General features: G+C 46.9%; 1 protein-coding gene across 1 annotated transcript in view; it reads left to right on the forward strand.

Moving 5' to 3' along the window:
• Nucleotides 1–452: 452 nt before the first annotated feature.
• The window catches only part of MYPN (myopalladin), a 126,868-nt gene continuing 114,294 nt past the window's right edge, over nucleotides 453–13,026 (forward strand). The window contains exon 1 of the mRNA XM_084841889.1: nucleotides 453–601. Within this exon, the coding sequence (XP_084698015.1) occupies nucleotides 453–601 (149 nt within the window). The remainder of the gene's footprint in view (nucleotides 602–13,026) is intronic.

A 13,026-nucleotide genomic window follows, 5' to 3' on the forward strand; every position in this document is an offset into this window, starting at 1 on the left:
ATAAATCTTACTTCAATACTGGGGGATGGGACAGCATTCTCCACTGCACCTGAAGGCAGCAGGCTAACTTAGGGGGCACAGGACAGGCCACGTACCACACACCTCTCTCCTCCAACATCCTGCTACTGCCTCCTAATATCTGTCACCTGAGGCAGCTGCCTCGCTCTACCTAAAGATAGGGCCAGCCCTAAAGGAACTGGACATGAAATCACTGTAAGGATTGGAGTCGGGGCATTTGCTCCAAATATCTGTCTCCATAATTATTTCTTGGCTATTTGTCCTTATGATGTGCAAATGCTACATTAAGGTGCATTCCCATGAAGTACCAAGGGCTGCCCTACCTTAGATCAAAGTGTGAGCACAATTCTCCTCCTCTGCTCAGAAAAATAGCTGCTCAAAGCAGTGCCACATGCTGCTGGTTTTGAAATGACACCATGTCTTTCCATGGCACTATGATGAAGTACCCTAAAATTAGCCTTCTCACTACTTTGTCAAGGCTGCATGCAGGGAGGCAGGCAGCCTGCAGCAAGGAGAGCAAAGAGGCATCGGAGAGGAAAGAACTGGGACCCGCTCACACACAGGCCGGTCACGCCACTTCACGGTGAGCTGCGCTGGCTTCTATTCAAATTTCCACCATGGATTATTTAAACGTAAACACATTGAGCAAAGTGTTGTGGGATGGAGCTGGGGAGGATATTACAATTAAAGCAGAAAGCTCTGAAAGCAGTGAGAAAGGAAGTTGTTGTTTTTCCTGCCTGAGAATTCATGGGGTGGGCAGTGAGAAGAGGCATTTCATTTTAACAGAGAGGTGTATGTCTAGTAATGAGTGGTAATGATGGTGGTTGTTCAAAGCCTACTAGCATTGCATCCACCGTGAAGAGGAACAGTATTGGTGGTGGGGAGGGAGAAATGTGTCTAAAAAATTAGGGCAGCAAACTTTAACTGGCTAAACTTTAAGTAGTCACTTACTCAACTAATGCTGCAATCCTATGCACATTTACCTGGGAGTAAATCCCATTGACCTTATTGGGGCTTACTTCTGAGTAGGCATGTTGTATAGGAAAGATTTAACTGATTCAGGGCACAATCCTATGCATGTTTAGACAGAAAAAAACTCCTACAACTCCCAACATTCCCAAGCCAGCATGGAATGCTGGGGAATGTTAGGAGTTGTAGGATTCCCCCCCCCCCCATATCAGAACATGCATAGGATTGTGCCCTAATGGGAGGGGGTGAGTGTTGATGGCACACTTTTTTATTTCTTTAGACTGCTATTATTTTGGTGTGTGGGGAACAACCATATGAAATGGCCTTCCTTCCAATGAGTAGTAGCCTTCATTTATTAAACTGAAAGTTATGCCACACCTCCTTCAGTCTGCAATCCTATACGCACATACCTGGGATTAAGCCCCACTAAATGCACTGGGGCTTACTTCTGAGTAGACCTGTAATGGACTGCACTGTACGGCTTTAATTGATTAATGGGTGGAGGTGAGAGTTGAGGGCACAGGTTTTTATTTGTTATTTTTATTTGTTTAGAGTATTACGGTTCTGGTGTGTGACTACAACAATATGAAATTTTCTTTCTTTCTTTCAGCAATAAGTAGTAGCCTTCATTTATTTAATAGGAATGTATTTATTTATTTATTTATTTCTATACCACCCAATAGGGGAACCTCCCTGGGCAGTTCACAAAAATTAAAACCAAAAAGCACACAGTAAAACAATATAAAATATAAAAACATTAAAACCACAATATAACAATACAACCAGAATAAAACCTACCAGCAATACAGAGATTTAAAATACAAATTTAAAATTATGTCACACCTCTTTCAGGCTACAATCCTATAGCCACTTACCTGGGAGTAAAACCCACTGAACTCATTGGGAGTTACTTCTGAGTATACATGTATAGGATTGCACTTTTACTATCTCAAATGGGTACCTATCTAGAGCTTTGGGTAAAGTGCAAATCTATTTAAATGTAATCAGTTTGCTTAAAGACAGGTAACTACTCAATTAAAAATTATGATAGCCCTAAGAAAAAAAATGGAAGTACAACCTGCCCTTTTTTCCCTGCAGACTGAGGTTTCTCTGAGACATCCCCTCCCCTATCAGAATATTTATTGGAAGCTAAAATACTCATTTTGGAATAAACAGTGACAGAGGGGCTAGATGAGAATGAATGGAAGTATGGCCCGTGGATCAGCACTTGGCTAGGGGGGTGGGGCAGAATGTGGCAAAAGGCCAAAATACTGACATCTGCAGGAAGAAAAGAAATCTCAAAATATTCCTTTATTAGGAGGCAAAGTGTAGGAAAACTGTTGAGACTGCTGATGATGGGCCAATGAAATACAAGAAGAGGGAGCTCTATCCACAAACAGTATCTCTTCTGTATCCATGTAAGAAACACTGAAGATTTCAAAGGGTAGCCATTGAATATCTTTCTTTTTTTTTAACCCAGTTGTGAAAGAAGAGGTTTCCCAGAAGTGTCCTTTAACTCAGGGGTGGGCAACATGCAGCCTTCCAGTAGTTGTGGCCTGCAACTCCCAACAGCCCTAGCCAGAGTAGCCAATGGTGAGGCATGATGGGAGTTGTAGTAAAACATCTGGAGGGCCACAAGTTACCTACCCTTAATTCATTTAAAAACAAAACAGGCATAAGGCAGCTTATTATGGAAATCATTTCAGCCCCTGGAATCACCTCCAAAAACCAGAATATTGTGTGGTTCTATTCTGAGGCTTCCCCGGGATCATTTTCTTACTGGAAATGCCCTACCCCCACGTCCAGCTTGCCTGGCCATGGCGGCGGCGGGGCGGGGGGAGCAAGGTGAAGAGGCATCACAGGCTGCCGTTGGGCAGACCTTTGTGCCACTCAAGAGGGGAGGGGCCGGACAGGTTTTGTTCTAGATCTGCGCCCCTCCCCAAGCAGTCTCTTATTGGAATAGAAATCAGTGGGACGTTTCCCAGTGAACCTGTTTGGTAATGAAAAAAAGAGCACCCTTTATCCATGGGAAGATAAGCCTTTCTGGGCTAGTTAAATAGTTGCTCTATCATTCTTGTGGAAGAACGGAATAATAAATGAAGCCATAACTTAAGTCATGATCAAAATAATCAAATGCTGTTCCCTGTTTCTACCTATTTTGTGTCTCCAAAGCCAGGACAGCATATTAGCCAACCAACATCTTGTTCCTCAGTTCATCCTGAGCAGTGGCAAACTGGTGAGTGGTGATAACTTGTATATCCTCTCTAAACACTGGATGGTATTGTTAGAAAAAGTTCTTGCTTCTGGTCAAATGAGAGGCCAGGCAGGCGACAGTGGAGCCAACAAAGTTTTATTGATCATTTTGCAAAACGGGTACAGAGCAGTCTGGACACAGGGCGTGGCGCGCCCAACCTTTTAATACCTTTTTATACTTTTCCATCAGCTCTCTACGCATACTCTCGGCTTAAGCTGACTCATTGGTCACGTGGCATGCCTACGTATCCGAGTCACTAGCTACTTATGGTGTCCTTTTTATCTAACACTCCCCCCTTTAAGGTTTTACTTATGTCTCACAGCTTGGTTTTGGCGGTCCGAGTGCTTATCTGGTTGTTTCGGCTGTGTAGTATCCCAGCTGCGCACACGAAACAATCAGATTTGTTCAAGGATTTGGCGGTGTACTTTACCCACTCTAACCATACATTGTCAGTATCTCTGGTCATTTGAACCCCAAGCCGGACTTTCCAGGGGCGATCTTCTATCTCTGGGACCTGTATTAGGGGCAGCAGACATGGGGCTTTTGTGGCTAACCCGGCTTGCTGCACAACTTGCTTGATCATCTGATGGACCCGCGGTGGACTCCACTTATCTAATCCCCACTGCCCTCCCTTGGTGAGGCAAACTTTGGCCCCTAGTGATAATTGGCTTTTCCGACCACCAGTGTAATTGGTGTCGGGTTTGGTCAATTGTACCTCAAAAACCTTTTTTCCTAAGCAAGTGACAGACTTCATGAATTTATAGTATTCTGTCCCTAGAGAAGTTCTGAAGACTATTTTTCCCCCTTCTTGGCAACAAGATTGCTTTTATCCCATTACTTCATTGGTAAGCAATGCTAGGACCCGCAGCCATTCCGCAACCCCCCCCCCCCCATGAATCTCAGGCTCAGCTGAGTCGCACCTTGGCTTTCCCCAAGTGTTGGAATTTGTAAATTACAGGCGATTGTGGCTCCTGGGTGGTCTCTTCGCCTGTGTCCCTGGCAGCTTCCAGGTGAGTGCCAGGGAGCAGAGGGCTGTTGTTTCTGCCCGTGTACCCCTGTTCTTTCCAAGTAACAGGAGTAGACAGGGGCCTCCGGAAAGGTTTTATCCGACTGCAGTGGGTCTACTTACTTGATCCTACAAGTTTTACACATGAATGACTAGTAGGTCCCACTAAGTAAGGCCCCTCTCACCCCTCCTTTAGAGCTTCTTTATTCCACTTTTTCAGCAGCACCTCATCCCCTGGTTGGAATCGGTGGATTGGTGCATCAAACAGTAGCCTCTGGAATGGCACAGAGTAAGCTTGTAGCTGCGAGAGAACAGACTGCAGAGTAGTTAATTGCCCCCTCAACATCTGATCCCCTAGTTCCCATTTAACCTCTTCCCTTCTCCCGCAATGCACCCGGGGGGGGGGGGAACCCAAACATTAATTCAAAGGGAGAAAGTTTTATCCCCTTTCTGGGCATTCTTCAAACTTGTGTCAGGGCGACGGGCAGAGCTTCAACCCACGTGAGCTTAACTCCTCTCTGGAGCTTAGTTAAAGTCTCTTTGAGGCTACGGTTGACCCTTTCAACTTGGCCACTCACCTGGGGTCTCCAGGGGCAATGGAGATGCCAATCTATCCCCAAGGCTTGGGCCAGTCCTTGGGTAACAGTGGAAGTGAAGTGCGAACCCTGGTCTGACTCAATAGTTTTGGGCAAAGAAAACCGTGGTATTACCTCCTGCAATAATTTGGAGACTACAGTTTTTGCCTGGCAATTTTTACATGGGAATGCCTCTATCCATCCTGCAATTTGACACACAATGACAAGCAGATATCTGTAACCCCTGCAAGGTAGCATTTCAGCAAAAATCAATCTGGACCCTTTGGAAGGGATAATATGCCCAAGGCCTCCCCCCTTTGGGCAGAGGAGGCGGTTTTGCAGGGTTAGTTTTCTGGCAGATTTCACAAGTTGATGCTAGCCGTTGGGCGCGGACTGTCAAACCTGGGGAAACAAACAGTCTTTTACAGTACTCAATCATGGCTGAGGCTCCTGGATGTCCGAGGGAGTGATGCACCTGCTCTAAGACGGCCTTCTGCAGGGTCTGTGGTAGGAGTAACCTTTCATCTGTCATCTGGATCCACCCATCGGCCCAAAGATGTACTCTATGTTCTCGCGCCATCTGCAGCTCAGAGGAGGAATATGTAGGTGGGTCCTCCTGCCCCGGTAGGACTAGAAACACCCCTAGAGCTCCCTCTCGGGCTGCTCTCTTCGCCGCCTCATCTGCTTTTTGATTACCCCTCCTCCATTTGTCCTCCTTCTCTTGTCTGTGGGCTTGGACGTGGATGACGGCTACTTGCAGGGGCAATTGAAGTGCATCAAGGAGATCTACTATTAGGCCACCGTTGGCCACCGGGGACCCGTTAGCCATGAGGAAGCCTCTTTCCTTCCATAACTGCCCATGGGCATGTACGATGGCAAAGGCGTTTTTGCTATCAGTGTAGATATTAACTCGCTTTCCTTTTCCAGCTTGAAGCGCTCTCGTTAGGGCCACCAATTCGGTGGATTGGGCGGAGAAATGTGGCAGTAGCCGTTCTTCATGTATGCTCTTGTCTTGAGTAACAACTGCCGCCCCTGTGTACCGCTTTCCGTCTAGCATGTAACTGGACCCATCGGCAAACAAATCCTCAGCCCCTTCAATTGGCTCGTCCTCTAGGTCAGGTCGGCCTTTTGTATCTAAGTCCAGTATCTCAAGGCAATCATGATCGGGTGGTCCGGGCTTATTTGGGCCCTGGAGTACTGGTAGTAGTGCGGCAATGTTAAAGCTGGAACAAGCTTTAAAAGTGAGGTTCTCATTCAGGAGTAGGCTTATCTCATATCTGGAGTGCCTGGCAGGGTTGAGTAATTTGCTTCCTCCTCCGGATCCCAGGATCTGCGGCACACTGTGGGGACCCAAATTTCAGTGAGTCCTCCCATCGTCATCTTCTCTGCCTCTGTGTTGATTAAGGCTGTGGCCACCACAGCTCTAAGGCAGCTTGGCCAGCCCCTTGCTACAACGTCTAGGACCTTGGAATAGTATCCCATGGGCCTCCAGGCCGGCCCTTTTTTCTGGCAGAGAACCCCTGAAGCTATCCCCTTATTTTCGTGTACATAGAGCCTAAAGGGTCGGTTGGGGTTCGGTATAGCCAGAGCCGGTGGATTTACAAGGGCAGCTTTGAGACTGAGAAAAGCCTTATTCATCTCTTTGGTCCAACTCCACTCCTTTAGTTTGTCTTTTTGCAGCGCCTCATATAATGATCGTGCTATTTCTCCATACTCTGCGATCCATAATCGACAGAACCCAGTCAGTCCCAGGTAGGCCCGTAGTTCACGAGGAGAGGAGGGAACGGGACAAGTGCAGATAACCTCGACCCTGTCTTGGCTCAAGCTTCGTGTTCCCTTCATTAGTTGATATCCGAGAAACTTCACAACTTGCTGGACTAGCTGCACTTTGTCTCTGGACACCTTGTAGCCCCCTTCGGCCAGATGATTTAGAAGGGAGATCGACCCTTCTAAACATTCATTCTTGGTATGGGATGAAATCAGGAGGTCATCACAATACTGCAAGAGATTTATCTCAGGGTGTTGGTGGACCCATGGCCCTAAATCTTTCTGAAGCAGTTGGCCAAAGACAACAGGCGATAGGTTAAGTCCCTGGGGAATCACTGTCCATGTTAATTGAACCTTCGCCTCATCTTTTGGGTCCTCCCACTAGAAGGCAAATAACAGCCTCGAGTCTGGATGTAGTGGGATACTGAAGAAAGCATCCTTCAGGTCTATGACGGTAAACCACTTATGGCTTTCTGGAATTTTTGTCAAGAAAGTGTGTGGGTTTGGCACCACAGGATAGGGGGCTTCTATCTGCTGGTTAAGGAGGCAGAGGTCTTGCACAAGTCGATATCCTTTCCCTTCCCCTTTGGGTACTGCGAGGATGGGGGTGTTGTAAGGGGACATTATCTTGATTAGGCGTCCCTCTTTTTGCAGTCTTGATATTACTGGCTGTAGTCCCATTTTTCCCTGTTGTGAGAGGGGGTACTGCTTCACATGAACTGGCCTGGCTCCTGGTTTAAGAGGTACTCTGTAGGGTGCGGCTGTCTTGGCACGGGCCGCCCCTCCTTTTCCAGCCCAAACCAGGGGATTAACTCGGTTTTCTATCCGTTTCCATTCTTCCCTCTCCTCTGCATGGGGTTCCGGCATGGCATGTAAGAGTGCCATCTGATAATTACTACTTTGCTGTTTGGGGAGCCACACCTCCATTTTTCCATCTGGGGTAAATGCAATTTCGAGTTGGAGTTTAGCCAATATGTCCCTCCCTAATAATGCCACCGGACAAGAGGGGGTACAGATAAACACATGCTCTAAATGGGTGTTTCCAACCTTAGTGAGGAGTGGTCGGGACAAGGGCACCCGGGCGGCTCTCCCTTCAATGCCCATTATGGTGGTAGTCCCTCCTGTTCCTCCTGGTGGCTGGAGTAAGAGGAAGGATGGACAGGGCAGCCCCCAACCTTAATTTTGACCATGGGGTCCCTTCTAGCCTCTGTTATGGCCAGGAGGGGGCCAGGCCCCGGTCTGTCCTAGTCTTCCCTAACATGGAGCACTCCTTGGGCTCCTCCCTCAGCATCATCCCTCTCTTTTCGTTTTAACGCTTCACATTCACGTTTCCAATGTCCAGTTTTCTTGCAGAAGGCACACTGGTCCTTCCTGAGGGGAGGCCCCTTTCTCCTTCCTTTCCCTCTCCTCCCCTCCTCTTTCTTCTCTTCTTCTCCTTTAAACACAGCTGCAATAAGCTTTGCCTGCCACTTTTCACACACTTTCTCTTCTTCTTCTTCTTCACATCTCTCATATACCTTTTGGGCCACTTCCACTAACACCCCCAGGTCTGCTGCCAGCCCTCCTTCGACTTTTTGCAATTTCTTTCTAATGTCTTGGCAACTATTACCCATGAACTGAGCCATGAGAATTCTCAAATTATTGGGGTCACTCAGGTTGATGTCTGTATATTTCCCAAAGGCTTCCCTAAATCTCTGAAGGAAGGCTGCGGGCAATTCGTTCTTATCTTGTTTTAATGTTAAAACCTTTTGTAAATTGGGGGCCTTTCACGCAGCTTGTCTCATGCCCGTTAAAATGAGCCAAAAGTACTCGGCGTGCCATTGCCTTTGTGCAGCGGTGGTTACTCCCCAATCGGGCCATCCTAGAGGCAACACCGCTACTATTTCATCTTCAGCCGCTTGGGGGCGTTCCTCCCTAAGCTTGGCACGCGCCCCGGCAAGAATAGTGGGCTTCTGGCTGAGAAAGCAAGTATTCAATAACATTTGGGTATCGTCTCAAGTGGGGTTGTGAGTGAGTCTCACGTTTTCTATTAAAGATAGGAGCGGTCCGGGATCCTCATCAAAACGAGGGTTGAATTGCTTCCAATTGTACAAGTCAGATGTCATAAAAGGGACATATATAAACATAGTCCCTTGGGGATGTTGAGCAGTGGGATCCGGGACTTCTCTTATGGGGAGCGTCAGCTTGGTTGGTGGTTGGGGATCCTTCCACAAATTATAGGTGGAACCTCCCTTTTCCCCTCTACTCTCTGGGCTATCCGCCTTTTGTAAGACGGGTCCCACTTCTTCCACTTCGTGCTCAACGCACGAGGATGCACCCCAGAAGGCACGATCCGAGTCATGGCACCAAATTGTTAGAAAAAGTTCTTGCTTCTGGTCAAATGAGAGGCCAGGCAGGCGACAGTGGAGCCAACAAAGTTTTATTGATCGTTTTGCAAAATGGGTACAGAGCAGTCTGGACACAGGGCGTGGCGCGCCCAACCTTTTTATACCCACCCATAACGGCTCAGTACTTTTCCATCAGCTCTCTATGCATACTCTCAGCTTAAGCTGACTCATTGGTCACGTGACATGCATACGTATTCGAATCACTGGCTACTTATGGCGTCCTTTTTATCTAACAGTATGTATGATAATGCTGAGGCAGTTGTCAGTGCTCTGTTGTTCAGTGGGCAACACCACGAAACACCAAGGAGTTGGAGAAACTATGATGCCTGGACTGTAAATGCAGGTTCTTTCTCATTACATTAGTGGATCAAAGAGAGTATTTTCTTGTGGTTCTTCTTGCATATTTCTCAAAATGAGGAGGATTCCAAACAATCTAATCTATGTGCTCCCCTGTGTTGAGAAGGCAGAGAGTTTTGAGCAGGCAGGGATCAGGCACATGGAGAACGCCAAACCAAAAGACAAAATGAAACTGGGGCTGCCACCTTTTACCTGGCAAATTATAGTACTGTCCAACCACTCATCAAGTGGGGCAAATAAGTTAGACTTCAAGGGGCTTTTAAGTATAACAATGGATATCTAGTAACATCATTTCATTTTAACTTTCAAATTTGGACTTGGAAAAGAAATTATGAATGTCTAATGGTCATTATAGGCCCTTATTATCCTGGGGGGTGTCTCCATGGGCTATTTGCTGTGAGCTGGCTGCGTTTGGAGATCGTTCAGGACACATGTGGGCTGCCATCCTGCACCCACCCTGGACCTATCTGTGGAAAAACCAGATTTCCTGAGACTGCTTAAAGTCTGATTCTTTTCCTTAAGTTGGGTTCTCCATGCTATAGTTCCTGTGTGCCCAAACCCCCGCATTTACCTCAGGAATGCTAGCCCTGCCTGGGGGTGTGCCTTTCACTGTGACCCAGGTCAAGGGGTGTTTCCTGTCCCTGTCTTTCCTAGCACAAACATATGTGTATCTACTCAGAAGTAATTCCCATTGTGGTCAATGAGGCTTGTTCCTGAAATGCACACTCCCGAAGCTACCGAGATCCCATGAATCAAAATAACACATTTAGGAGCCTTAAAGCTATGTCAAAGCTGCGTGTTTTTGATGTTTGCTTCCTTGGTTTTTGGAAGTAATTAATTCACAGCTTCACTCCTTCGCAGCATTGGGAGCTTCAGGGGAAAGGAGAAAGAGAGTTAGAAAGGGGGCTGGCTGGAGCCACGGTGCTTCAAGTATTCAGAGGGTTAACTCTCCTAAAGGTTATGAAGTGCTATGTTGAAGCTGCATGCCTTTGATGTCTGCTTCTTGGAAGTAATTAATTAGCAGCTTTGCTCCTTCGCAGCATCAGGAGCTTCAAGGGAGGGAGAAGCCTGCAACTGTGTTTCTTTAATGTTTGCTTAGCTATAGGGAGGAGCAGGGCGCGGGGGAAGCCTCTCACACTGGAGGATGGGGAAGCCTCTCGCATTGGTTGATTAGCCCCTGCCAGTCTGATGACGTTCACTCCAAGCCCCACTCCACCCGGAAGTGTATTACTGTGAAGCGACTTAGAATGGTACGGCGCACTTGTTCATGGAGCCCTGCATGGACCAAAGCCGATTCTCTGAAAAATCCAGGTTATCCTCCATTTGCTTCTCCTCCTGTTGTTGTGGAGATCCCCTGCTACATAGTAATTTTTATTTTTCAGCATGAGGTTAACGAACCAAATAACAATACTGGGTTGTTTCAAACTGGGCCTTTCCATTCACAGAAGAAGTTTTGGTTCAGCAGAGGCTTCTGTGAACTGAAAGGGGAGGTGATTTTTGCAAATTTCCCGTTTCTCTTGTAGCAACCGCCGCCCCCCGCACTATCCTTTGGAGCAGATTGCGGGGGGGAGCACCCAGAGCTGCAGAAAGGGAGAGGAATCAGCAAAAATTAGCTCCTTCTTTCATTCACAGAAGTCTCCACTGGATTAAAGAACTTTCTGGGACCAGAAGACATAGTTTGATACAACCCACTACAAATTTTTCTACAAAACAACTCTCCCCGATTTGTTCTCTCTCGCTCTCTCTTTTAAAGAATACTAGTTGGTTTTTGCTGTCTGGAAACCTTTTGTTTTCCCAACACACAGGCCACAATCCACCACAGAATATAGTTGCATTGCAGTTCTATGCACACATACTTGGAAGTAAGCCACATTGAACTTAGTGAGACCTAAGTGAGACCTTCTTAGTAAACAAACATATAACTATGCTGCACAGTCCACAAAATTCCACCTTCACACAAATAAGTACAAGCAATGGGTTGGATCCAGATTTAAGCAGATGCAACTGGGATAGTGGAAGCAGACCTCCTCGCTCCCTCCTTTCTTCAGCAGCCCCTCCAATCCTCTGAAAATGGTACACAGAGAGTTGGAAGGTGAATGTGGTGAGCTGTGTTGTAGGAAGGCAGGGAGATTCCCCATAGTCGGTCAAAGGCACGTTCTCTAAGTGGAGCCCTTACATCCTTGGAAGGCAGATCATGGATCCAGCCCAATGTTTCCTACTTATTATGAACAGAGCTACTAAAAGATGAACAGTCCATTAAAATGCTTTATGGGTGGTAACATTAAACCATCCCATTATCACCACTGAGTCACAAGATTGGATCCCTCTCTTCCTGAGAGACAGCTAGCTCTGACTGTTATAACGACACTTGGCTTCTGTGTGGAATTTGTGAAAGCTGCAAACCTCTAGATAGTTATTTAATGTTCATCATAAACCTTGTGGGTTCTCTAATAAGTTTGTAACAGCAGGGAGATAGAAATAGCCCATTTACAACTTTAATTGTAAACTGATAAGAACTCAGCCTAGAAATAGGCTTTGTTTCTGGCCACTGCTGCTCTTTATCACCTATCAGAGGAGTGTGATTTCTACAGGGTGATGACTGTTTATTTAATTAGCCAGCTGGTTCCTTCAGTTAAAGGGGAATCTACAGTAGATTTCTTTAAAAGACATTTAGAATATATAATATGAGGAAATATAAAAGTGAAGAGAGATGTTTACTTTAAGTATGATGGAAGTTGTTTGAATGAACACATATTCTCTGTCCTGAAAACAAATACTGTGGGGGTGTCTGGATGATCGCAGGGGAAATGAAGCCAGTGTGGCTTCTCCCCCCACCCCTGTGCATGCTGCGAGTGCCCCCATTGTTTACATAATTACCCATACTGCAACGTGGGTTGGCGTGTTGTGAGAAACTGGAGTGTGGCACAGCAGGGACAGGGAGAGAAAAGGGTGGGTGGGTTCGAAGCCACCCCTGCCACACTACATGCTGGGTTCACACAACATGCCAACCCGTGTTGCAGCATGGGTAATTATGTAAAAAAAACGAGCATGTGCACGGCGCATGCAGGGGCAGGGAGAGAATCCACAATGGCTTCTCCCCCCTCCCCCGCCAATCATCCAAACCCTGTCCTTGAGTCCTTTTCTGGTGTTAATGTCTTAACAAATGAACACGAGGAAGAGGAGAAGAGTGACTGGAGTCACATCTGCTGGTCTCATTCCCAGTCTTCATGCTTTCATTTGTGTGGCCCCTACGCTCATATGCCAGAATGTGCAGAGGCTTCTGTATACACAATCTGAGACCCTCACATTTCCACAGTACTGGTTCACACATGGAGGAGCATTCAGGCACACGTAGGGCTCCATGCAAAAGCATGAAGGCTGGGGATGAAAACATGAGGGCAATCCTGAACAACCCCCATCCATGTGTTCATTTGTATACAAATGAAAGGGCTTTCAAGTGCAGTGACAAACAGGGCCCGCCCAAGACATTTTGCTACCTGAGACGAAGAGCAAGATGGCGCCCCCTCTAGTTCCATGTACAAAAGCTGCCTGGACTGGCAGTAGAATCTTACCTCAGTATTGGGGATAGGACAGCATCCTCCGCTGCACCTGAAGGCAGCACACTAGCTCGGGGGGGGGGGGCACATCGTAGGCTGCATGGCACACAGGTCCCTCCACAAACAACTTGCTGCC

This window comes from Heloderma suspectum, chromosome 3 (genome assembly GCF_057233095.1).
Source record: "Heloderma suspectum isolate Gila_16-S chromosome 3, 16-S_ref, whole genome shotgun sequence".
NCBI classification, from domain to species: Eukaryota; Metazoa; Chordata; class Lepidosauria; order Squamata; family Helodermatidae; genus Heloderma; species Heloderma suspectum.